The sequence below is a fragment of the Dipodomys spectabilis genome, unplaced genomic scaffold (assembly GCF_019054845.1).
Source record: "Dipodomys spectabilis isolate Male_0828 unplaced genomic scaffold, ASM1905484v1 ptg000004l, whole genome shotgun sequence".
In the NCBI taxonomy this organism is placed as follows: Eukaryota; Metazoa; Chordata; class Mammalia; order Rodentia; family Heteromyidae; genus Dipodomys; species Dipodomys spectabilis.
In genome coordinates, this window is record NW_024870681.1 from 748,370 (window position 1) to 775,369 (window position 27,000).

A 27,000-nucleotide genomic window follows, 5' to 3' on the forward strand; every position below is an offset into this window, starting at 1 on the left:
TCCAGCCTTTTACTGGTTGAGATGGGGATTTAAAACAAACTTTTTGCCTAGGCTGGCCTTGAACCATGATTCTCCTGATCTTAGTCTCCCAAGTAGGTATGACTGTCAGTATAATTCCAGCTTCTAGTGGTTATATATCACAGTCAAGCCAAAGTCCTAGAATTAGCTCCGAAAATGTGCCCATGCAAAACTGCTCTGTATAATAATATAGGTCCTTTCCTACCAAATTAGAAACAAGAAAACACACACATGGGGTAGCAGAATGTAAGCTGCAGCAAGGAAATTGTCTTATTAATAAATATACACCTACCACCTGGATGTCTGTAAATATCTTTTGAGTAAATAAATATTGAAGCAATTTCCATACTGGTTAGTCCACATTCACCTCTCTTAGAACAGTGAGTCCAGTGAACTGGTCAAAATTCATTCTCTACAACAGTAGGATTTGGAAAGGGTTGATTCCCAAAGGAAAATTTCTAGTCATTGCCAAATTTACTCACTGTGACATACTTATAACATAGCATTAAACAAGACACTTTAAAATGTACATTGAGCATTGGATCTTTTCTTTCTCTTTTGCCTCTGCCTGTCTTTCTCTCTTTTTCAGTGCTGAGATCAAACCCAGGACTTTAAGTATTAACTAACTGCTCTGCCATAAAGCTACATCTTGAGTCCTTTACCTTGGATCTTGCTCCTTATAATCTTTTTTGTTTTTTTATTTAAAGTAACAGTTAAGTTAAAGTAATTCTATAGTCAGTCCCAATTTGTAAAATTTCTTAGGGAATGTTTTCAATAGTCTCTCCATTAAAAGAGGTATTAAACTCCTGCAGAACAGAGAGAAAATAAAAAAGTATCACATAACAGTATGTATCTCTTCACAAACATTTTTGTTTGCTTCAGTTTTGTTTTGTTGTTTTTTTTTGTTGTTGTCACTCAAAGTTTGAACTCAGGGTCTTGTGTTTGCTTAGCTTCCTTGCTTGTTTGGAGCTTTACCACTTGAATCACATGTTCAGCTAGGATTTTTTTCAGGCTACTTTGGAGGTGGGAGTCTTGTTGGCTTCAAACTATGATCCTCTAGATCACAGCCTCTAAGTAGCTAGGATTACAGGCAAAACCCACTGGTATCAGCTGTGAACATGGTTTAAAACTGCGTACTTGCTAGCATAATCAGGTAGAAGACCTAAATTCAGAACAAAAGTTTTCAAATCACAAAATAAGTTTACTCACAAAAAAGAACACTCTTCATGCTCTTAACTTGCTTACTGATCAATGAAATCTAACCCAATACAGTGCACTGCAATGAAATACTTGTGATGTGCTAATAATTTATTTCCCTGCTATCTTTGTAGCACACTACCCTTATTAAAAAGAAAAAAACTTTGGCTATAGTGTTGAAAGGATTATTTTGTTGGAAGATTAATAATATGGTAGGCTTTAGCATGAGCTCTACAAATAAAGATGTAGCTCTACAAATAAAGATGTTCAAGCTCAGTTTCTGGGTTTGTATTGCTATTGTTAGCTGAAAAAACATCTCACTCAGCACTTATCTTTGACAAAGTATAAAAATAAGAAAGGATTAACAACTAACAACTTTGTCAATAATTTCACTGCTAGGAAATATAGAAATTTTTGTGTAGGGGCTGGGAAGGTGGCTCAGTGATAGGGTGTTTGCCTTGCATGCATGAGGCTCTGGGTTTGATTGCTCAGCACATTAACAGAAAAAGCTGATTGTGACTCAAGTGGTAGAGAATTAGCTAGCCTTGAGCTGAAGAACTGAGAAGAACTGAGGGACAGCACCTAGGCCCAGAGTTCAAGCTTCACAAGTGACCAAAAAAAAAAAAAAAAAAAGAAGAAAGAAATTTTCATGTAAAAATGTTTCTAGTAACATTTATAAAGCTTTCAGTACAGTATGTGAAATATGGTAAACACTGTGTCAGCTATTAAATTAGTAGAAATAATCAACTTAGAAACCTGTCCCCATTGAATGACTAAATCCTAAACAGCTGTACAGTGTAATAATCTACATAGCAAATGAATATTCCAGTTAAGTGTATTCATAACTGAATTTCAATAACATTAAACAAAGAAGAAAGCTGTAAAATAACTTCTGTAGGATACTGTGAATTGCCTAGAAACAAATATAATATATAGTATTTCTATGCCATATATATGTATAGTTGAAGACACACCATAAACACATATGGCATAAACAGGAGAAAGAGATACCATCAGAGGATTCAACTGAATCTGCAATGATTATTTCTTAAAATGGGAAACAGGTACATGAGGGTCCATTATTCTTCTTTCAAGTGTCTTAAACATCTTCTTGACCTTTTCCTTTTTTTTGTATGCCACTCCTGGAGCTTGAACTCAGGATCTGGGTGCTGTCTCTGGGCTTTTTTACTCAAGGCTAGTGCTCTACCACTTGATCCATAGCTTATTTCTCGATTTTTCTGGTAGTTAATTGAGAATAAGAGTCTCTGGGACATTCCTATCTGGTCAGGCTTCGAATTGTGATACTCAGATCTTAGCCTCCAGAGTAGTTAGTATTACAGGCACGAGCCACCAGTACCTGGCTTCCTTGAACTTCTTTTAAACAAGTGGATGAAAGTAAGCATAGGACTGAAAAGAATAAACTTCCCAGGCCAGGCGCCGGTGGTTCGCGCCAGTAATCCTAGCTACTCAGGAGGCTGAGATCTGAGGATCTCCGTTCAAAGGCAGCCCGGGCAGGAAAGTCTGTGAGACTCTTATCTCCAATAAACCACTAGAAAACCGGAAGTGGCACTGTGGCTCAAGCAGTAGAGCACTTACCTTGAGTTGAGAAGCGCAGGGACAGCACCTAAGCCCAGAGTTCAAGCCCCACGACAGACCAAAAAAAAAGAATATACTTCCCATAGATTCTCTATAGCAATATATTATATATATACATACATATATATATATATATATATATATATATATATATATACCATATATATTTCTCAAGTACCAAGCATAAAAATAGCGGCAATGATTAACAGTGAGGACATACATTAAATTCCTTCTAAAAGAATAAATACCAGAAAAGCAGTAGGTATACTTTGCATTTGGCTAGCTACTTCATCCATTTATCAATTAAGAAAATATTTCTTGTGCTCGCTTCGGCAGCACATATACTAAAATTCGAACGATACAGAGAAGATTAGCATGGCCCCTGCACAAGGATGACACGCAAATTCGTGAAGCGTTCCATATTTTTTAAGCCATGCCTCTCACGAGGTAATAAAAAACAATTTAAGCAAAAAAAAAAAAAAAAGAAAAAATATTTCTTAAAAAAAAAAAAACTTAAGTGGGAGCCAGATGCTGGCAGCTCACACCTGTAATCCTAGCTACTCAGAAGGCTGAGATCTGAGGAGTGCAGTTTGAAGCCAGCTGAGGCAGGAATGACTATGAGACTTTTAGCTCTAATTAGCCACCAGAAAACTAGAAGTGATGTTATGGCTCAAAGTGCACTCAGGCCCCAAGTTTAAGCCTCATGATCGACAAAAAATGAACAAACACTAAACGGACAAATCAGCCACATTTCCTTACACTAAGCTAGAAACTCTTTGAGATTTAAACCCACTTTGAAGCTCTAGCAGCTTTCTCCTGAGAACATCAGTCTTTGCCTAAGGACCACGAATAAATACTTTAAGAATTATGAGAAATTTCAGTAAGTCATTAAAAAATAAAACAATCATTGGCAAAGAAAATAAAACACCAAAAATTCACCAACAGACCAATTTGCAGAGTTAGATATTTTAGTTTATTTTTTTATGCTTTAAAAACATATTGTGTAAGGCATAAGAGACAGAATCTGGTAGTACCTATACCTGTCGCGTCTTCCATCTCGGGCACTGCTGTGACTGTAACTTGTACACAGTTTACTGAAGGAAACCAGTTTCAGGTCAAGCTCATTTTCCAGCTGTCGGGCCTGTTTCCTGAGATCTTTAACAAAATTATAAAAGTAATTAGACACAAAGTCCATCAATTGACATGAAAAACAAAAGATTATTCTGAAGAAAGCAAACCATGAAAATGAACATATTTTGATCTTTGATCTAGTTCTCTCTTGTAAAGTATTAAAAGAGGAAAGCCAAAGACCCAAGAAAAAAAAAGCAGTCACTTATTTAAACTTTAAATGGGGCAAGAAATGCAGAAGCAGTTGGAAAGTAGAAAACTTTCAGCTTCCATCCCCAAACAGCTAAACAAATGTTCATCAATACTAAAATTCTGTAATTCAGAGAAAAGCAAGATACAAATATAGATCACAAAGAAAACGAGTATGGTTTATGGCCAGTTTCACAGCAATTTACCCAATAACTTTATAAAAAGCCATCACTGTTTCTGACAAAAATTTTGCAGTCTGTATGCTCCAAAACTTTGCTACGCTTACTTATGGAATTCTTTTCATAATAGTAAAATACCTTAGTAATTAGCCATAAAGAAAAATTAAATTACCCAAAATTTAAAATTGGTATGTGTAGGTGAGTTTGAATTTAGGGCCTTGTTCTATCACTTGAGCCACATCTCTAGCTTAGCTTTTTGCTGGTTAATTGGAGATGTGATTTTGCAGATTTTTCTGCCTGGGCTGGTTTTGAATGATCCTCTAGGTCACAGACTAGCAGCTAGGATTACAGGCGTAAACCACCAGTTTAAAGCTGCCTTTTTTATAAATTCATTAAAGGGCTAGGAATGTGGCTTAGAGGTAGAGTGCTTGCCTAGCATTCATGAAGACCTGGGTTCGATTCCTCAGTACCACATAAACAGAAAAAGCCAGAAGTGAGGCTGTGACTCTAGTGGTAGAGAGCTAGCCTTGAGCAAAAGAAGCTTTGGGGATGGTGCCCAGGCCCTAAGTTCAAGCCCCAAGACTGGCAAAAAAACTAACAAAAAAATTGTTGAAAAGAAATGGAGGTGAAGCAATGTCTTACTAAGAAGGTTAGATACAAGTGTAGGAGAAATACAGAAACAAGCAAGTTTTCAAAGTAGAAGTGAGCAAGCAGAAAGGCTGGTGCAGTACTTTGGCATCTAAGGGGATGAATGAGAGGCGTCCTATCTAGATGAGATGGGGCGCGTTCAGGGTGGTAAGGCCTAAGACCAGTCATATCTAGAAAGCCCTATCTATCTATCTATCTATCTATCTATCTATCTATCTATCTACCTACCTACCTACCTACCTATCTGAGTACTCTTAGTCATGGAGGTTAAAAGATAAGGGCTGAAACACAGGAACGAATATGATAAGAATGTCACAGGGTAAAGATTACAATATTTTGCAATCAGAAGTAGGAAGCAGAATAACATAGCAGAACTTATTTGTCCAGAGATCAAATCCCAGTTTGAATCTCAGCTCAGCCACACTTTGGCTCTGAGATTTAGTAACAACCTAGTTAATACCGAAGAACCTCTACTTTTTTTTTTTTTAATTTCTCCTTTCAGGGTTATTTTATACATCAGTAATCAATCACATACTTAAAGCACCTGGCACAGTGTAGGGTGCCCATGGTGAGCTGCTATATTTACTAGAGGATGGTGTTTCAAAAAACCCTAGCATACTAACTAGTATTAAAGTTATCAGTAGCCACTTCTACATAATTTAAAAGTGCATCCTAATATACTTCAAATAAGGATTCTGATGCGTGCTTTAAACCACAACCACACTTCAACATCACGTAGAATTATGTAGAAAACATGACAGATGAGTATGGATGAACTTAAAACATTCCATTTCTAAGGCTTTAAGTGGGTGACAGGTGGAAACAGGTCAAAAGGGCAAAGGGATTTGGAGAGTACTTTTTATGTCAAGTACAGAGAAAGAAGGCGAGCCTGCTCTTTATCATTGTTTGTCATGGTCCAGGCCTGAGTTTTATAGGATTTCACTTGATTGGACCCTATTTTCAAGAGTTCAGTAAGACAGGATTTCTGGTGGAAGAGTTATAGCTAACGTGTATACAACTTTTCTCTTTTTAAAAACGGTCTCCTAGACCCCGGGGGAGAAGGTAAAGTTATTTTTTTTCTGTTTAAAAACACCCAATTCTCGGTCTGAAGCTCCCAAAGGAGCCCCAGTACAGAGACACAGATTCCCGTCTGGCCCGGACTGGTAAGTTCCTCCTCTTTGCCACTCTCTTCCTGGGCATGACCTCAGCGCTGGGGCTCCGGACCTTCCTGGCCGGAGTTCGTGGTCACGGACGGCTCATCCGTTTCTCGGTCCGTCGGCTCGTTTCCCTGCGGACTCCGGCCGCCCGTCCTCTCCCGGTGGGCCGCGGCCCCTCCGCAGAACCCCCACCCCGGGCCCGTTCACCCCATCCAGTCTGGCCGGGCCCCCCGCCTCAAGTTCCCAGGCCTCGGGGTTCCGACCCCCTGGCAGGGCAACTCCGGAGACCTAGCTCTTTCCTCTACCGCCTCCCCGCAAGACCCAGCCCCACTCGGCCCCTCGGACCCGCGCGGGACCCACCCGGAGGCCTCGCCCTCACCTTCCCAGTAATTGCTGGTTCCTGCCGCCATCTTTGTAGCTCAACGTCAGGCGGAACAGGAGAACAGAGGCGACGCGGCCTAGAGCGTCACCTCCGGGCCTGCTTTCTCCCTGAGCGCCAGGGCCGATGGGATACGACAGCCTCCAAAGACACCTCCACCTAGCGGTCAGATTTTTGTTTTACAGCTTTTTTAAGTTGGCAAGATTGGAAACTTCAAATATCTCTCTCCCGGTCTATAGGTGCTTTTTGTGTCCTAGATTTTTTTTTTTTTTTATCATCTCCCTGGTCTCCGTTGATCCTTTTTCTCCATCAAGTGCTTCCTTTGCCACTGAGAATCAACTTCAAATGTCCTTGTTTTCCCTCATCGTCAGTCACAGGCCCTTTCCCTCATCCTACTTCTACCTGTTCGTCATCATCTACTTTCTATAGCACCTTCTTCACCTGCAGCTTTTCTGCCATCTATAATTGAATCTCAGTCCTCTCTCTTTTCCAGGTGAAATTTTCTATTAGTTTTTTTCTTGATCCAAGAATGCTGAGTCGTCTTTTATATAGAATCTGGTGTTGACTTTTTTTTTAAGCACTTGGGGATGGAGGGGGTGGAGTGCTTCCACAGCAGGTTTTGAACAGTAATGATGCTCTAGATTGGCTCTTTGTCACCACTGCTAATGCATTACCACTAACAAGGCACACTGGTTTACCTTTTGACTTCAACGACGACAAAAATCACTTGTGCCTTTCTCTTGGCAAGATCAACACTCTGCATCAAATTTTCTTTTCTTTGTGGCCACAATTAGTAGGATGTTAAACCACTTTAAGTTTTAATAACTATCCAGGGGCTAAGTGGAAGATGAACAAATGGGAAGAAGATTGGGGGACAAATATAGTCATAATACTCAGTGTACACATGTGAAAATGGAACTAGGAGCCTTGAAGAAACAAGTGGGGATTGTATAGGTGGGGGGGAGAATAATGGAAGAGGTGACTAATTAAGATGCCTTGTACAGTGTCCAGACCTAGAATTCAAACCGTAGGACCAGCACCCCCCCACACACACACACAATCTACTATGTGTTTTCAGTCACACAATTATTTTGCATTGTTGCTGTTCTAATCCTGTATTTTAGATTTGGAACATATCCAATATTCATATCATCAACTTTTGAGATCTTTTTCTTTTTTTCAGTCGTTGGGCTTGCACTCTGGGCCTGGGCACTGTCCCAGAGCTCTTCAGCTCAAGAGGAGCATTCTACCACTTGAGCCACAGCACCATTTCTGGTTTTCTGGTTTATTGGAGATAAGAACCTCATGGAGTTTCCTGCCCCAGCTGGCTTTGAACGGCAATCCTCAGATTTCAGCCTCCTCAGGCATGAGCCATGGGTGCCCAGCTATTGAGATCTTTTTCTATGTACTGTAATTTCCATTCAGTTTTTGTTAGGATTTTTGTTGGCCATGGACCAATGTATTGGACTGGAGTTAGCATCTATTAACAAAGATGTCAACAACATCATCACCACCACCACCACCAATAATATCAAATCATCAGAATCAAGGTCCATGTCTGGAGGAATCATCAGATGTCACTTCATCATCAATGAATCACTGTAGTTTTGCCTCAGTGTGTTAACACTTTCACAGCATGTACACTCCAACCTGCCTGGAACTGATCGTTCTCTGAGTCAGATACTTGTGATGAGAAGCATATGTGTCTGTCTTGTCAGGGACTCATATGTGTCCTATTTATCCCATCATGAGTGTTCCTTGAGAGTCTCTCAAAATTCATGCTATTATTATTCATTTAACATATTTATGTTGCCATGGGAAAAGGTCGATTTGTTGGATTTTTGAGTCCTGTCTGCAGGTGCCTTACCAGACTGAACTTTCCAGAGTCCTGTTCTAGTAAGAAGGCTTTCTTTTGGGCTCTTTCCTGTGCACAGTTTGGTATTCCTGAGATTACAGCTTCTCTAGGATAGTGCTCAACCATATGAGCCACACCTCCACTTCCAGCTTTTTGGTGGCTAGTTGTAGATTAGTGTGTTATAGATTTTCCTGCTCCGTCTGGTTTTAAACCTGGACCCTCATATCCAGGGCTGTCTGCCTGTGCTGGCCTCAAATCATGATCTTCAGATCTCAGCCTCCTGAGGCACCTAGTCATCTAAGTGTTCTGGAAGAAAACATGGGCTAGTTCAAGCCAATCGCCTAGAATTATTAAGTAGAATTAAGATATCATACTTATTCTATTTTTTCCTATTTTAAAATGTTTCCAAATACATAATTATATCATCTGCAAACAATAATGTATCTATTTTAAAAATTCAATGTCCTTGCTATATTCATGATTGAATCTCTTGTCAGTTTAACAAAGTTCAGGTTGAGTGGGTTTTTTTTAGTTCATTTTGGTGATGGAAACATTAAAAATGCATCAACTATGCAGTTCTCATTTGGCTGGCAGTATGCTAAATTGTCCTATTTTCCCTTTTCTTTCATTTCTAATTGTCAAAGAGTGTTTCTCCTTGGGTTTTTTAATCACTTTTTAAAAATCAGCATACAATTAGTTCTATGGCAATGTGGGAGTGGGGCAGGTCCTGAGTTCACTTTTTTTTTTTTTTGTCTGTTCTGAGGTTTGAACTTAGGACCTGGATACTGACACTGGGCTTTTCCCCTCATGCTAGCGCTCTACGTTGAGCCACAGCCACAGCTCCATTTTCAGCTTTTTTTCTAGTAGTTAATTGGAGAAAAGAGTCTCACAGACTTTCCTGTCTGGGCTGGCTTTACACCCTGATCCTTAGATCTCAGCCTCCTGAGTAGCTGGGTTATAGGCATGAGACACCATTGCCCACTTTCTCGGTTCACTTTCTTCACTTTACTGGATGTCGTGTTACAAACGTAGCTCTTAAAATCCCTCTTTGCTCTCTTTGAATGTCACTCACTTTGAAGGCTTTCCCTCCAGTGTGCTTTCCACACTACTTGTATGCATTCAGACCACTCAGATGAGATGGGCTGTCCTTCTGGCAGTAGTTTTAAAGCAGTGTTTAGAACATCATATCCTTTCCCTAGCAACCACTCCTCTGCTGTCTTCCCTGTGGTCTGTTTCCATCTGTCTTTGTCCTCCCTTCTCCCTTCTGCCTCTCTCCCCCCCTCCCCCCCCCAAAGCTTGGTGGTGGAGCAGGGCTGGGAAATGTCGTGAGAGCACTTGCTGAGATTTAGTGATTCTGCTCATCTTAATTTGAAGTTTTGAGATTCTCTGATTTTATATTGAACACTTACTTTTTTTTGGCGGGGGGGTCCAGTCATGGGGCCTGAACTCTGGGCCTGGGCGCTGTCCCTCAGCTCTTCAGCTCAAGGCTAGTGCTCTACCACTTGAGGCACAGCGCCACTTCCAGCTTTTTTCTTTTTGCTTATGTGGTGCTGAGGAATCGAACCCAGGGCCTCTGGCATGCAAGGCAAGTGCTCTACCACTGAGCCACCTTCCCAGCCCCTGAACATTTACTTTTATTCACCCAGCATATATTTTCTATTTATCTCTGTAGTATGTAGTCATTTCTCCAGATCTTTTTAGTCATTACAAATATCCATTTTAGTTTTTCTTTCTAAAAGTTCTATTGTAGTTCCCTGTGATTTCCTCAGCTAAGTTTATCTTTTTTTTCTTCTTGTTTTATACTATTTGATCATGTCAACATCTAAAACCTAGGTGGAATTTTTTTCTATTTGTTTGCACTGGTGGTGAAAAGGGTGAAGGTTCCTTCAACTCTAGGATGGAGCTGCCTTCACTAGGGGTTTGCCATGGAGAAGCAATACAACATAATTTGAGCCATAGCTTGGACCAACCAAGCTATTCCTAGCTACCAGACTCTAGTTTTGCTTCCATGCGAGTTCCTTTCCAGATGTGTTCAAGTCCTACTGAATAGAAACAGTATGCAATCTTCCTTTGCTACCCGCCCAACATCCACCTCCCTCACACTAAATTCTGTATTCTCCTTGAAACTTTTGTACATTTAAAATGACACTAAAATATATTTTTAAATCCAACAGCTGCTGGGTACTGGTGACTCACATCTGTAATCCTAGCTACTCAGGAGGCTGAGATCCGAGGATTTCAGTTCAAAGCCAGCCCAGGTAGGAAAGTCTGGGAGACACTTATCTCCAGCTAACCACCAGAAGACCAGACGTGGAACTATGGTTCAAGTGGGAGAGTGCCAGCTTGAATACTAAAAGCTCAGAGGTAGCACCCAGCCCCTGAGTTCAAGCCCAGGACTGCCAAAACAAAGCAAATATCCAACAGCCCTGCAAATCAGTCATCACCATACTAACCACTCCTTATCTGTTCTGTGCAGTCTTTAGGATCAAATCTTCTAAGTTACTTACATCTTTTTCAGATTCTGAACCAAAAGCTTGTTTGGTCTTTAAAAAACTCTTTTAGGAACAATGTGCTATACATGTGACAGTAATTCTTTATGTTGGAATAAGTTGATATTTGAAATTAGTAGCAATTCCAAAATTTTTGGTGGTGATGCAGGGGATGGAACCTAGGGCTTCCTGCATGGTGTATCATTGAGCTCTACTCTAAGCCTCAGATCTAACAATGTAAACCTTTTCTATGTCCCCTTCATTTTGGCTTACCCTCTCAACAATCACAGAAAACAATGTCATAATAATTTGGTTTTTTTTTGGTCCGGTCATGGGGCCTGAGGTCTGGGCCTGGGCGCTGTCTCTCAGCTCTTCAGCTCAAGGCTAGCACTCTACCACTTGAGCCACAGCACCACTACTAGCTTTTTTCTTTTTTCTTATGTGGTGCTGAGGAATTGAACCCAGGGCCTCTGGCATGCAAGGCATGTGCTCTACCACTGAGCCACCTTCCCAGCCCGTCATAATAATTTCTATTTAACCTGCATTGTATGTTCCATCTTGAAGATGTATAGCTTTATCACTGCCTCTTTAAGTTGCACCAGTTGAATCAATACAATATTTTTGCTCAAGTTGAGGCATTCACATCAATATACCCCCATGTTCACTGCCTTCAGGCTAGTCCCCCAGCACTTGTCCTATATCTTGTTTCTTCCAGGTTGACCATGCTGAACACCTTTTTACTCCATATAGGTGATGTTACCTTGCTCCTCTTGTCCACATTTGTTCATTTGTTCATACAATAACAGAACAGGATTTCATATAACCTCAGCCAAACGTCCTAAAGATTTAAATGTTTGCTTCAACATTCTGCTGGTTCACATAGGTGGAAATTGTAATATGAAACAGAAATTGGCCTTCATTTTCTGATTTTTCATGTGCGTGCGTACATGCGTGTGTATGTGGTGTGTATGTGTATGTGTGCTGGTCCTGGGTCAGGGCACGGATACTATCCCTGAGCGTTTCTGCTCAAGCATAGTGCTCTACCACCTTAGCCACAGCTCTACTTCTGGCCTTTTGGTGGTTAATTGAAATAAGTCTCATGGACTCTTATTTGATGCCCAGGCGGGCATCAAACCATGATCCTCAGCTCTCAGCTCTCTGAGTTTGCTAGGATCACAGCCATGAACTACTGGTACCTGGCTGGTTTCATTGCTTTTGAAGTTCTGGGGAAGAATCGTGTAATTATCTGAGGTTTGCAGTGCATACTGTGGAGTCACTTGGCTCTTGAACAAGATGAAGACGTATACAGGGGCTCTTCCTTATAACTGAGTCATGTATTCAGTGACTGTCATATCTATATTACTGATAACTGCCAACTCCAAGGTATCTGACAAACTGAATAGAATCAGCAGATTACTATTTATGAACAAATCCAAAGGATTCTTGATTCAGGTATTTTAAAAAAATTTAGGAAACAGTATTAAACATTAGCACATAAAGCCATTATCACTATCCAGACTTCTTGTAGCAGTTAAATAAGGCTTCATAGAAGACTAAATGCAATCTAATTTTATTTAAAAATTATGAAACATTAGGGACAATCAAAACTTTACTGTTGGTAGGGTGACATTGCGCATCACCTTTCTAATCCCAGATACCAGGGAGAATTGCAGTTCAAGAACAACCCAGGCAAAAAGTTAGTGAGACTGTTTCAATCAATGAGCTGGGCACAGTGGGGTATACTTCTCATCCTAGCTACATGGGAGGTTGTAGATAGGGAGGAGATCACAGTCTGAGACCAGTCCTAGGCAAAAACTTGAGACTCTTCTTGAAAAATAACTAAAAGCAAAACAGTATGGAAATATGGCCCATGTGGTAGAGTATCTACCTGGCAGGCTTGAAACCCTGACTACAAACCCCAGTACTGTCAAAAAACAAAAACAAAGCAACCTACCAGGGCTGGGAAGGTGGCTCAGTGGTAGAGCGCTTGCCTTGCATGCATGCGGCCCTAGGTTCAATTCCTCAGCACCACATAAGCAGAAGAAAAAAAAAAAAAAAAGCTGGAAGTGGTGCTGTGACTCAAGTGGTAGAGTGCTAGCCTTGAGCTGAAGAGCTGAGGGACAGCGCCTAGGCCCAGAGTTCAGGCCCACGACTGGACACCCCCCCCCCCCAAAAAAGAAAAAAACACCTCCCAAAGCCAGGTGCTTATGGATCATGCCTGTAATTCTAGCTACTCAGGAGGCTAAGATCTGAGGATCATGGTTTGAAACCATACAGGCAGGAAAGTCTGTAAGACTCATCTTCAATTAGCCACCAGAAAACTAAGTGGTAGAGTGCTAGCCTTAATTAGGTCAGCGACGGCACCCAGGCCCTGAGTTCAAACTCCATGACTGACAAAATAAATAAATCAATTTAAAAATAAAACCCTCTTCAAAGAAAAAAAATTAGACAATCTATTAAACTACAAAATGCAAGAAAACTTCCAGTAAGTACTCATATCTAGTTAATCTTCTGAATTAAAAAAGACCATCTGTTGAAAGATCTTTATTCATGTAGCTAACAAAAATAATTTTCTTTCAAAAGGATCAGAAGATAGGGAACAAAGGAAATTATGCTAGCTACTATGGACACTCAATTCTGAGAGGTGCTAATGTCACTTCATTTCATTCCCATATATAATCAGTCCTACCAGAGATTATTCCTCACACAGTATGAAACTGAGACTTGTGTACTACAAGACCACAGAAGCAGCAAATGGGAGAGCTAAGAATCAATCTCTGAGTAGTCTAAGCTCTCTCCTCTACCTACAAGCAGCTTTCTTTTCAGAGGAAACAAACACAACTGAAGTATAGCTTATTTCCATTTCTATTTCTCAAAGTGTGTGCTTTGAGTTACTTCCTAGTTATCAAAGCCCATGTTTCCTATAAAAAACTTTGCTTTCCCAGTCCTTATTAGAGTAGCAGTATCTACCAATTGTTATAAATGACAAGGGGTTTACTGAACTCATTGTCACTGGGCCTGAAGGTGCCAGGGCACATTATTCTAACTGGGCTTCACCTAGAAAAAGGATTACAAATTGTTGTTGTTGTTGCTGGAACTGAATTTTGAATTCAGGACCTTGAATTTTCTAGAAAGGCATTCTTCTACTTGAGCCGTACTAGCAGCTCCCAAAGGACAATTTTAACATGTTCAAAATGGGTCATAGGGGCTGGGAAGGTGGCTCAGTGGTAGAGCGCTTGCCTTGCATGCCAGAGGCCCTGAGTTTGATTCCTCAGCACCACATAAGCAAAAAGAAAAAGAAAAAAAAAAGCCGGAAGTAGCACTGTGGCTCAAATGGTAGAGTGCTAGCCTTGAGCTGAAGAGCTGAGGGACAGTGCCCAGGCCCAGAGTTCAGGCCCTATGACCAGACCCCCCCCCCCCCAAAAAAAAGGGTAATAAACCATTCAACCTTTCTTGATCCTAAAGACAGGGCACAGAGAGACAGGAAATGGCTGAGTGTTAAATGCTGGGTTGCTATTGGTTATGGCATCATGGTGGAAATATTGAACATTTATCATTCCAGATGAGCTAACAAACCCAGCTTATTCTGAAACAAAACCTGTTTTGTGGGTTAGTTTCTGAACTTACCCAGAGACAGAAACATTCTTATAGGTGATAACCTGTATAACTAGTATTGGGAGAAAAGTGAAATATAAAGTTAAAATTAGAACAATAACTTTCCCTGGTCTATTGCTTTTCAAAAATGATTAAGACAAAACACAAAGAAAGACAAACATCATAAAATAACTTTTATACAGGATTAGATCTGTTTACATATAAAAAAACCCAGAAAGGACCTCATTACAGTTAGAGTTCACATAAGTTACACAGATTGATTTCTTTAAGCTATTCAACTTCATTTAAAGTCCTTTTATTTATTTATTTTTATTTTGAAGGCACAGTGCATAAACTAAAGCAAAAGTTGAAGCACTTCAGATGAGTGGGAATTGGGCATGTCATGTAAGTAGCTATAGATAGTTCTGGAGTGGGACATTTTTCATTCTGAAAAGAATGGAGAGGTGAAAAGAAAATGTCTAAAACTAGCATGATGTCATGCCTGTAGAAAATCTGCAGTATGGCCACACAGATGTTGCTAGCACACTTGTGTTATGCCATTTATAAAAGTCATAAGCATACACATTTACATAATATTTAATTCAAATTGCTTTAAAATGATAACCTACTTTCAAATTTCCTAACATATTCCGTCAAATCAAAATCAACCAGACAATATCCTGAAAATCAAGTGGAATTGATGAGTTACCACCAAAAATAGGAGAATTGGGTGTTGGGAGAGATTGCTTCATGAACTAGAAATTCAAGTTTGTTGACATTAATCAAGGACTCTAATCATCTTCTCCCCAAATCTGCTTTAACTAAAAGCCCTGATAGTTGCTGGATAGAAAATCATGGAACATCAAACATAAGTGGGGTTTTTAGTAAAATACAGGGGAAATGCCGAGTTGCTACTGTTAAAACAATTTCACCAGGGAACTGTAATACAGGGCACTATTAGAGCATTCATAGACAGGAAGCTTTTAATACAGCAAGGATAAAACCAGGCACAAGTGCATTTATGTTAACCAAAAAATAAGCTTACTTAATGCTGAGAATAAATGGAAATGGAGTTCAGGTCATGGTAACTGAGTAACCTGGGGCTAGCTCAGAAACGCAGTAAGTTCAGACATACACACTTATCTTTTATTAGTTTGTCAACTCATAATTCATTTTAAGTTCAATATTCACTAATTCAGTTATTCAGATGAAAATCACCAAAGATTAACCATTCAATTACACTGAGCCAAAAATGTAAAGTTTCCTTTTTATGACAAAGTCCCAAAGCGAATTCCCTGTGGTAAGAATTTCATGCATTTCTCAACTGGATGGGGTCCCACTCACTACCCAAGAGTTCTGCCAAGTACATGGAAACCCAACAGCTTTTTCCTCCTGATAACTTGGACTCATTTTACTTAACTATATGATCAGTATGAGTACATTTTACACAGGCAGACACTTTGAACATGACTTCCTCAATCACTTTACTTTTATTGTTTAAGGAGCTGGGAAGGAAGAAGGCTTACAAACTGATCACTAGGACAAAACCATGCCTTGTGAGTAAAGAAGGGCACAAGTGAGATTTGAGCCAATATCTTAATACTGTGATACTTAATGTGCCTCTGTGACTCCAAGGGAATGGCATGTCTAGGAGAAATACTGAAGAAATGCATTCCCCAAGCCCATATGGCTTCAATGCCTTCTGCTGTTCATATGTTCTAATATTACACTAGATTCACAAATAAAAGACAGAGCAGGGCTGAGAACACAGTCTTAGTAGTCATAGATCCTGTACATTCATGTTGATAAGCCCCCAAAAAGGCCTTGTTTCTTTGCTAAATGCATTATTTAGACATTTATTAAAGTTTGAAGACTTAATCTCAGGATTTGGTTTCCATTTCAAGAATAAATACTAAAAGAACTATGTTCATCTCTAAAATGAAAAGTTTTATATATACTTAAAAGGCCTGGCCTTTAAAAATGTATATTAAAGATGCATTTAATTTGAGACAGAAGTAAATATGAAGGTATCCTTTAGTGAAGGCCAATGCTAATAAAGCCAAGGCTGTCCCAGCAGGTTGGTTTCATTTTTAGGTGCAATGTCCCAAGCAGGGCCAGCAACTTGTAGGACTCCTGTTGGTTTTCTGACTTTGCCCTCTTAAAAATAAAGCAATACCCCATTTACTTACAGAAAACAAAGTGTTATTAGAAGAAATCAAATTATGTATATTTCATTCATTATTAGAATCCCACAAACTCTGTGTGTATATGGGATGTGAGTGAAAGTGGTGAAATTTGGGGTTACTAATGCCAGGATCAGTACTAGAATGGCTCAACCTTAAGCCACCCAAGCTTATCACAGATATTTGCTGACACACGTCATGTCCTCATTATGCTTCCTAAAGAGATCTCTATTGTATAAAGCCATGTTGGATTCATTCCTCATAAAAACCTGGTGGAATGACCTAGGTGAATTGAGCAAACCCTTCCACATGAAGGCTTTGGGATAAGTGATACATTAATAGATATGAATACAGTTTGAAAGAATAAGAGCTAGTTTTTTTTATCCCCTGATTTAGTACAAATTCAGCAGCAACTTGACCATTAACACATTCAAAGGTATTAAACCATTACATCATTGATAGGACTCATACTTAACAAAAGTATCATTTCCACTGAATAGCATGAGATGGACACAGTCAAATGCATATCTTTCAGGTCTTGACCTGATGGGCAGTGAAGATGATACTTACACACCACAGTATTATATCACACACAATCCTTAGTTTACATTTTTTTAAGTGGGGAAAGCCATAGTTAAAGGCTTTCAACTGAACTTTTAACAAAACTGGCTGTTGAGAAAAAAAAGACAGTGTCAAATGAAACTGTAGGTCAAAGAACCCAATCACTTGCAGAGGCCTGCCAGGAACAACACTGGTGACACTAGTTCACTAATGGTATGCTTTAAGGGCGAAGGCTGGGGCTGGAGCACGGACTATAGATACTGTATGTTCAAATGTGCAGGTAGGTTCATCCACACTTCCAGATTTGTTCAGTAGAATTCAGAACTTGTAGATGGCTAGGTCATCTGAAAACCATAAGTGTATAACATAGAAAAAGGCTTGAATTTAGGAACTATTGAAGAATTAGGCATTCCTAGAATCAACTAGCGCTTCACAGATAAGAGCAGCAGCACCTGTGGGTTTTTACCAAGTTAAAAGATAGGCAATGAGAGTTTCAGCTTTTGCTAGTATCTCCCTCTCATCTCCATTCAAGGGGACGTTTAGATCTTCCACAGTCAATGAGATCTCCCTTAAAATGAGGAGATTTAGAACTTTGTCAAACCTTACAAGAGAGGTAGTGAAATCCTGCTAGCCCACCTGTTCTGATCTAGCCTGGAAACAGGTAGAAAGACAAATTCGGAAGCCCATTTATTCATTTTCTTATGTCATACATGTTTGAAAATCATTCAGCCTCCATTAAACCTGAATAAGAGAAACTCCAGCTATTTGATAACTAGAGAAGAGTACTCCTCAGTAGGTTGAGAAAAACCTTGAGTATTTAAAGCTTTATGTCAGAGTCTGACTGCTGTCCCTGCCTTAATATATCTAGATTCTTTTGGCCTTAAAAATAAAGGAAAACAAAAGAAGAAAAACCAAAGCCACTAGTAAAATACCCGATGTGCAAAATACAACATCCACTAGTTGGCTTTATGCTGTTGTTATATAAGCTCCAAATAGCTCATCTTAAAGTAAAACAAAAAACAAACTGGTTGTCTCATCTCTGCTGCATAAATAGAAATCAGATTTTTTTTGAAAAAGGTTAAGAGTACTTGAAAGAAGGGAAGTTCAAAACTGCCAGCGAAATTCACAAAGGATATAAATTTAGCAAGGTAACTTCCCAAAGCTTTTTGAAGAAGCAAGACAGTTTCTTCTTAATGCAGAGTCTCCCAAGAGGAACTGTCATTTTGCTTGGTACTTATGCTGGGAGATATGCAAAGTGTCTTTTTCAATGTTTGCTAGAATATAATGTTTCCTCTTCTGTGTCTGTTTCATCCTGAAACTCATGGCTGAGGAGGGACTTCTTGGAGCCAGTTGACATCATGCGAATTTCATCTTCATACTCATCATGATGTTGTCTGAGCCGATGGAAGCCATCTTTGTGTCTGTTAGACTTGATTGAGCAGATGCACCAGATAATGCAAGCTGTTAGGATCAATGCTGACATGGTGGCACCTGCCCAACAACAACAATTATGTGAGTATTATGCTTTTAGGATACAAACAAGTGCTTTTACAGCTTTGGATGTGCCTCCATGGTAGAGCATTTGCCATCCTAGGTTCAATTTTCAGTACCCTGCCTACCAAACAACCTATTATTATTACAGGTGGCCTCACACCTGTAATCCTAGCAACTCAAGAGGCTGAGATCTGGAGGATCAAAGTTCTAAGCCAGTCCACACAGGAAAATCTGAAAGACTCTACCTCCAATTAACCATCAAAATGCCAGACAGGAGGCAGAGTAGAGTGCCAGTCATGAATAAGCAAGTTTGGTGAGAGCACAATGCCCTGGGTTCAAGCTATCGTACTAGCACAATGAAACTAAACTAAACTAGATAAAGAAAATCAAGGCTCACATCTTTAAGCAATTAATGTTTCTAGTACCCAGAAATGGTATTTATCTTACTTTCTCAGATCTTTCTTTTTGCATGTGTATTTCCTATTTTACCACAGTGAAATTATAGTATCTATATTTCTGTAACCTGGAGTTTTTGTTGTTGTTATTTTGCACTGGGGAACAAACCCAGGACCTAGTATATACTAGGCAAGTGCTCTAACACTGAGCTATATTCTCAACTCTAAAACCTGCTTTTTAATCAATCAGTGACTTCTACTTTTTCTTTTCAGTAATTTTCTATTTCATCAAAAAGCCCTGTTTTACTTTTAACTTATACAAAAAAAATTACCAAAACAATGGGGCTGGGAAGGTGGCTCAGTGGCAGAGTGCTTGCCTTGCAAGCAAGAGTTTTAGAATCATCATCATCATCATCATCACCATCATCATCAAAATAGCAATTAACCTCAAAATACATATTGGGTGGCATAGCTAGATTTAAATGATGGCTGAATCCATTAAGTTCTTCACACTTTATCTGGTTCAACCAAGCAGACACAATCCAAAAGTGCAGCATTCCTCACCCTGCAAACTTTCATTAATTCAAACCATGGCACAAATTGACCCTGGAAGAAACCAAACATTTCCTTTTTCCTGGATTCTGGAAAACCAGAATACAAGTCAAACTCCAAGGAACCTGTACGATCTTAATCTAAAGCAAACTATTCCTCAGATACCAACTCTTCATTATGATCTACTATGTCTTGTGATGCCTCTAGGCTCTGGGGGTGCAGATCAACTCCTTGTTGCCCACAGATTATGTTTTAGTGGGAGACATTAAATTTGAATAATAAGCGAAAAAATATATAAATAATATTGTGACGGAGGTAATGATGGGGTGCTGAGTTAGCTAGGCCTCCCTGAAGACGTAAATTTAGTACAGACTGCACAGGTGAGGTGGCGAGAAGAGTGGCTCAGGACAACTATGTTTAGATAAGGAAGCATTAGGAAAAATAGCAACTAGCTGTGATTATGAAGGTGAGTCACACCCAGAAGTGAAATGACAGGACTGGTTTTAGGAAGTGGTGCTGTGGCTCAAGAGGTAGAGTGCTAGCCTTAAGCAAAAGAAGCTCAGGGACAGGGCCTAGTCCCAGAGTTCAAGCCCCAGGATGGGGGGGAAAAGACATTTTAATTTCATATACTAAAAATGAAATATTCGTTACCTGATACAGTTACCACAAGCTCCCGGGGCAAACCAAATATCCGGTTATCTGTGTCAAACACTATTACCACAGAGCTAGCTGCATCATGATGCACAAAGACCTAGAAGGATAAAGTCCAAGAATTAGCACAAGTCTGTATTGTAGCCTTGGAGCATTAAAGGTGCAGGGGCTGCAGAGCAAACCAAGAAGGTGATTTGTTGTCTTCTAAAGAATACAAAATGCTAGGGCTGGGAAGGTGGCTCAGTGGTAGATTGCTTGCCTTGCATCCCTGAGACCCTGGGTTCGATTCCTCAGCACCACATAAGCAAAAAGAAAAAAGCTGGAAGTGGCGCTGTGGCTCAAGTGGTAGAGCGCTAGCCTTGAGCTGAAGAGCTGAGGGACAGCACCCAGGCCCAGAGTTCAGGCCCTATGACTGCCCCCCCCCCCAAAAAAAAAAAAGAATACAAAATGCTATAAAAATTCGACAGAAAGGGCTGGGAAGGTAGCTCAGTGGTAGAGTGCTTGCCTTGCATGCATGAGGCCCTGGGTTCAATTCTTCAGCACCACATAAGCAGAAAAAGCCGGAAGTGGCGCTGTGGCTCAAGTGGTAGAGGGCTAACCTTGAGCTGAAGAGCTGAGGGACAGCGCCCAGGCCCAGAGTTCAGGCCCACAACTGACAAAAAAAAAAAAAAAAAATCAACAGAAAGATATCATTTGGCAACCAAAGGTAATAGCATAGTATAATCAAGAGTATAATCAAGAGGTGCTAGTTTTCTTTATTCCCTTCATGCTTTCTAACAGGAGTTTTAAAGTAAGATAGGAATATTACTGAGAATAAGAATCTACAAACTACCATTCCATTTGAGTTCACACCTGTGAATGCTGTTGCTGGTACCCATCAGCGATGGCGTTGATGTTATGGACACCTGGAGCTAGCAGTACATGGAAGTACCCTCCTTCTTTTGTATGGACTTTTATTCCTTCATTGAGCACAATGATTGCTTTTGAGATTGGCTTTCCAGTCTTATCTTTAACAAATCCATGAACTCCCTTGTGAACCTGAAAATAATGTTTAAAATACAATTTTATGTTTTTTATAATGTCAGGTATTCTAAGGACAATAGCTTGAGGTATGATCAAAAATGAATAGTATGCACACACATCTTGTCAGATATAGTGGTGCACATTTGTAATCCCAGCTACTTGGAAGACTGAGGTAGAAAGATTGTGAGTTCAAGTCCAGACCCTGTCTGAAAGAAGAAAGACAGAAAGGAAAAAAAGGAAGGAGAGGAGAGGAGAGGAAAGGAGAGGAAAAAGGGAATGGGAAAGGAAGAAAGGGGAGGGGAAGGGTAGGAAAGGGAGGTGAGGAGAAGGGAGACCAGCCAGCAAAGCCAAGCCTGGGGATATAGGTTAGTGGTACAATGCTTATGTAGTATGTATTTCATCCCTGCTATCAAAAATAAAACAAAACAAAACAAAAAACCAGCAACAAGAAAACCCAAACTCCAATCAACACTGAAAGTCTCATTCAGTCCTTCTTCCCAACTGATCCTGATCATATTTGTGACTCATCCAATACTTCATAGTCACAGAGATGGAGAAAAGAAAGAATAGTATGAAAGTGAAAATGTAAAGCATTAGAACCCGATCTTCAAGTCAAGTGTGTTGGCTCATGACTATATTTCCAGTTTCTCCATAGGCAGAGATCAGGAGGCTAACAGTTGGAGGCCAGCCAATAAAAAAAAGTTAGTGAGACACCTTCCCATCTCATAAAACAAGAGGGATGTGGTGGTAGCATCCACCTATAATCCCACCTGCTCAGGAAACGTAAGTAGGAGGTTTGAGGTCTGAAACGAGCCTTGAGAAAAAAAGCAAGAGACTCTACCTGGAAAACTAAAAGGTAAAAGAGCCCCCACCTACAGGCAGCAAGCATAAGACCTTGCGTTCAAATCCCAGTACCAGAACCTAATCCTTGAATGCCTTGAATGACTTCCTTCCTACCATGTACACTGACTCCAGTAACTCTGGATGATCTTCAGCTTGAGGAACGTGCAACATCTCACAAGGTCAAACAATAGCAGACTCCAGGTGTATGAATGCCTGGTGTCTATTTTGGTGAGAAAATGAACAAATACTTTTTCTTATATATAGTCAAAATAAATAATACAAATTTTTGGCAAAAGATGATGATAATGTTCTGACAAAGTTTTCTGATGAATATACTCCTGTGATACAGCCTAGCATTGTACAAGACCTAGGTTTGAAGCCCAATACTAGGAAAAAATACTTACCTCCACCAACATGCTAAGAAGAGAGCGTTTGTTTTCTGCCCACAGGGAAGGGAGTTGAGCTGCACTAGGAAAGTAGCAGCAGCTTGTGTATATGGTGATTTCTGGGCAATGGCCATAGGTGACACTATAATCCTGGAACATAAAGTTCAAAATCAAATATAGGAAAATGGATAAGTAAAAGTGAGAATGAAGCTTTATACAACAACAAAAAATAGTTTAAAGAAAAGCTGGGTGATGTAAACAAAGAATCTGAAACTCATTTTTACAGCAAATATAAATACACATAAGCATCCTCTCAGACTTCTTCTCCAGACTCTTCCAAAACCAGTCTCTCCAAATCAGTCTTTCCAAATCAGTCTAAGCCACTATTAAGAGATTATTTTTTTCCCTTAGTATTGTTCAAATCATGTCAGTGTATATGCTTGCTCAAAACCTTCAGTGGCTTCCCATTTCTTACTAAAACATAGCGTTCAAGGACCTAAACTCTTTTTCCCTTTTCTCCATTGTCCCATAGTCTGACTAAACAACACTGTATTGACCTCTGCCCATGTGCTTCCTCTTTCTGGAAAGACTTGTATTACCATCTGTTTCCCAGTGCAATCTCCTCAATAGGGGGAAGGTTGCATCTCTGACTAGGTTTAATCTTTCCTGACTCTAATTTTTCATAACATGGTATAAGTTGCTGTCTTCTATATGAAATTATTTCTGTAACAGTTATTCAGTTCAATACTGTCATTAATATAACAAAGTGCCTCCAACATGGAAAGTTTTTAGTAAATAAAGAAGAGAAAACAGAGATGGAAGTGAAGTTAGTTTTCTGGCTGTACATGCGAATGGAATGATCAGCTAATCACTTGAATTGGAAAGATAGGGACAACCAACAAAAATGCTATCTGAAAGAAATTAACAGCTGGGCAGGCACCAGTGGCTCACGCCTATAATCCTAGCTACTCAGGAAGTTGAGATCTAAGGATCATGGTTCAAAGTTAGCCCGGGCCAAAAAGTGTATAAGACTCTATCTCCTATTAACCACCCAAAAAGCCAGAAGTGGCACTGAGGCTCAAGTGGTAGAGCAGGTGCCCAGGCCCAGAGTTAAAGCCCTATGACTGACAAAAAAGAAAAATTAACAACTATCTAAATAAATGGAAAGACATAGTCTATGTGCAGGAAGACAATATTGTAGGGGTGATCTATGGATTGAAGGCTACCCCTAACAAAATTCTAATAGTCTGTTTGGGTTGCAGGGGGGGAGGGGGCAGGGGAGCTAATCTTCAAATTCAATGGAATTGAAAAGAGCTCTGAATAATCAAAACAATCTTCTTTCTTTCTTCCTTTCTTTCTTTGTCAGCCGTAGGGCTTGAACTCTAGGCCTGAGTGCTGACCCTGAGCTCTTCAGTTCAAGGTGGGCACCCTACCACAGCACCAATTATGGTTTTCTGGTGGTTAACTGAAGGTAAGAGTCTCACGGATTTTCCTGCCCAGGCTGGCTATGAATTGTGATCCTCAGATCTCAGCCTCCAGAGTAGCTAGGATTATAGGCTTAAGCCACCAGTGTCTGGTTCAAAATAATCTTTAAAAGCAACAAAATTGAAAGACATATGCTTCCTGACTTTAAAAATGACTATAGGGGCTGGGAAGGTAGCTCAGTGGTAGAGCGCTTGCCTTGCGTGCATGAGGCCCTGGGTTCCATTCCTCAGCACCACATAAGCAAAAAGAAAAAAGCCGGAAGTGGCACTGTGGCTCAAGTGGTAGAGCTCTAGCCTTGAGCTGAAGAGCTGAGGGACAGTGCCCAAGCCCAGAGTTCAGGCCCACGACCGGACCCCCCCTCCCCCCCAAAAAAAAAAAAGACTATAAAGCTATAGTAATTAAAACAGAAGTACTGGCATAGAGCTAGACATCACCTGGAATTTTAGCTATTCAGGAGGCTGAGACCTGAAGACCTGAAGCCAGCCTGGGCAGAAAAGTTCATAAGACTCTTATCATCAATTAGCCACACAAAAAAGCCACAAGTGGAGCTGTGGTTCAAATAGAAAACCAACTTTGAGCAACAAAAGCTAAGGCACAGTGCCCAAGTTAAAAAAAATGTAGACCAAAGGAAAAGAATTTTTAAGGATCCCATACATCAATGATTTAACAAGGTTCCAAGACTATTCAATGAGGGAAGAATATTATTTTCGAATTTCTTTTCAATTGCAGGAACAATTGGGTCTCTAAAACAAACAAATGAAATTGAACTCCTATTGTATACTGTACACAAAGAAACAAAGTGTTTCAAGAGTTAAATCTATAAAACTCTTAGGAGAAAATAGTAGTAAATAAATCTCTATAACTTTAGACTTGACAGTGGAAGCTAAGATTTGCCAACAAAAGCATGAGAAAGCAAAAAGAAACCTACACAAGGGGAGAAACAGCTGCAAATCATGTATCTCAGAGTACATAAGTAACTGTAACTTAACAATAAAAAGACAGACTACCAAGCTTAAAAATACGCAAAGGATCTGAATAGGTATTTCTCCAAAGAAGTTATACAAATGGCCAATAAGCACATGAAAAGATATTCCAATATGAGTCATCAGAAAAATGCAAATCAAAACCACAATGAGCTATCATTATCACACATATTAAGAATATAATTAGAGTCCAGAGCGAGCGAGCTCAAGCCTGTTGGTGTGCAAGAGCAGAGCAATGCCTAAATCAAAGGAACTTGTTTCTTCAAGCTCTTCTGGCAGTGATTCTGACAGTGAAGTTGACAAAAAGTTAAAGGGGAAAAGGCAAGTTACTACAGAAAAGCCTATAAAAAAGCAAAAGACAGGTGAGACTTCGAGAGCTCTGGCATCTTCTAAGCAGAGCAGCAGCAGCAGAGATGACAACACGCTTCACATTGGGAAAATGAGATACATAAGTGTTCAGGACTTTATAGGGAAAGTTCTAATTGATATTAGAGAATATTGGATGGATCCAGAAGGTGAAATGAAGCCAGGAAGAAAAGGTATTTCTTTAAATCTGGAGCAATGGAGCCAGCTGAAGGAACAGATTTCTGACATTGATGATGCAGTAAGAAAATTGTAAAATCTGAGCCATATAAAACCTGTACTGTTCTACTTGTTTTAATCTGTCTTTTTACATTGGCTTTTGTTTTCTAAAATGTTTTCCAAGCTATTGTATGTTTGGATTGCAGAACAATTTGTTAGATGAATAGTTTTTTTTTAATGTGCATTATTAAAAATGTTCTGAGTGAAGTTCATTGTCAACTTTATTAAGGAGGATTGCTTTGTGTCTCCCACCTAGTGTAAAATAAAATTAAGTAATTACAATCTTAAAAATTTATATATAATTAAATTAATAAGCAATGTTGAGGATATGGAGAAACTGGAATCCTTAAACACGGCTGACAGGAATGTAAAATGGTAAGCTGGGCACCAGTGACTCACGCCTGTAATCCTAGCCACTCAGAGGAGGCTGAGATCTGAAGATTGAAGTTTGAAGCCAGACCAGGCAGAAAAGTCCATGCGATTCTTTTTTTTTTTCTTTCTTTTGGTTGTGGGCCTGAACTCTGGGTCTGGGCGCTGTCCCTCAGCTCTTCAGCTCAAGGCTAGTGTTCTACCACTTGAGCCACAGTGCCACTTCCGTTTTTTTCTGCTTATGTGGTGCTAAGGAATCGAACCCAAGGGTTCATGCATATAAGGCAAGCACTCTACCACTGAGCCACCTTCCCAGCCCCTCCACAAGATTCTTACCTCCAGTAAACTATTCAGAAAAAGCCAGAGTGGCACTCTGGCTCAAGTGGTAGAGTGCTAGCCTTGAGCATAAAGAGGCTCAGGAACAGTGCCCAGGCCCTGAGTTCAAGCACCAGCACCAGCAAAAAGGAAAAAAAAAAAGTAAAATGGTACAAGTATTGCAGAAAAGTTTTATGGTTCCTCAAAATGTTAAACATGGAAGTACAATACGATCCAGTAATTCTACTCTCTCTCTATAGAAGCAAAAACAAGGCCTTAAAACAGGTATGTGTCAATGTTCACTGAAGCATTATTTCCAATTTCCAATAGCTGAAAGGGAGAAACAATCCAAATGTACATCAACACAGGAATATGATTTAGTAATAAAAATAATAATATATACATATGATGAAATATTATTTTGTTATCAAAAAGGAGTGAGTGAATTCTAAGGTTGGGAGGTGTGGCTTAAGGTGTGGAATGCTAGCCTAATAAGTACAAAGCCTTTAGTTCAAACACCAGTACTGAAGGGGTCAGGAAAAAAAGTAGATGAACCTAAAAACATTGTGTTAAGTAAAAAAGTCAGACATGAAAGGATAACATGTACAAAAATATTTAGAATAGGCAAATTCATAGAGACAGAAAGCGCACTAAAGGTTATAAACTTTGGGGACTATAGGAAGAGAAGGAAAAGAGTTTACTTCAAAACACAAAGGTTTTGGAAATAAATACAGTGATGGCTATTTAAC

General features: G+C 39.7%; 3 protein-coding genes and 1 non-coding gene across 5 annotated transcripts in view; 2 read left to right on the forward strand and 2 right to left on the reverse strand.

Moving 5' to 3' along the window:
- The window catches only part of Gosr1 (golgi SNAP receptor complex member 1), a 41,985-nt gene extending 35,398 nt beyond the window's left edge, over nt 1-6,587 (reverse strand). The window contains exons 1-2 of one of the 2 annotated variants that reach the window (XM_042692130.1): nt 6,492-6,587; nt 3,852-3,966 (exon numbers count right to left, since the gene is read on the reverse strand). In XM_042692130.1, coding sequence (XP_042548064.1) covers nt 3,852-3,966; nt 6,492-6,522 — 146 coding nt within the window. In that variant the 5' untranslated portion in view covers nt 6,523-6,587. Of the gene's footprint in view, nt 1-3,845; nt 3,967-6,491 lie in introns of both variants that reach the window. The other variant, XM_042692123.1, reaches the window with a different exon arrangement.
- Nucleotides 3,132-3,238, forward strand: LOC122120481. The gene has a single exon (XR_006149704.1). It is a non-coding gene; the product is annotated as a U6 spliceosomal RNA (small nuclear RNA).
- Nucleotides 6,588-14,610: 8,023 nt separating the features above from the next.
- Cpd (carboxypeptidase D) overlaps nt 14,611-27,000 on the reverse strand; it is a 68,831-nt gene continuing 56,441 nt past the window's right edge. Inside the window, exons 18-21 of the mRNA XM_042694624.1 lie at nt 22,536-22,667; nt 21,118-21,303; nt 20,266-20,365; nt 14,611-18,664 (exon numbers count right to left, since the gene is read on the reverse strand). Of these exons, the coding sequence (XP_042550558.1) occupies nt 18,438-18,664; nt 20,266-20,365; nt 21,118-21,303; nt 22,536-22,667 (645 nt within the window). The 3' untranslated portion in view covers nt 14,611-18,437. The remainder of the gene's footprint in view (nt 18,665-20,265; nt 20,366-21,117; nt 21,304-22,535; nt 22,668-27,000) is intronic.
- Nucleotides 25,178-25,774, forward strand: LOC122120392 (activated RNA polymerase II transcriptional coactivator p15-like). Its single transcript, XM_042694635.1, has one exon. The coding sequence runs from the start codon at nt 25,221-25,223 to the stop codon at nt 25,602-25,604; it is 384 nt and encodes a 127-aa protein (XP_042550569.1). The 5' UTR covers nt 25,178-25,220; the 3' UTR covers nt 25,605-25,774.

What these genes read in the sequence shown, in the direction of transcription:
- LOC122120392 (XM_042694635.1), top strand. Translation starts at nt 25,221, where the DNA reads ATGCCTAAATCAAAGGAACTTGTTTCTTCAAGCTCTTCTGGCAGTGAT.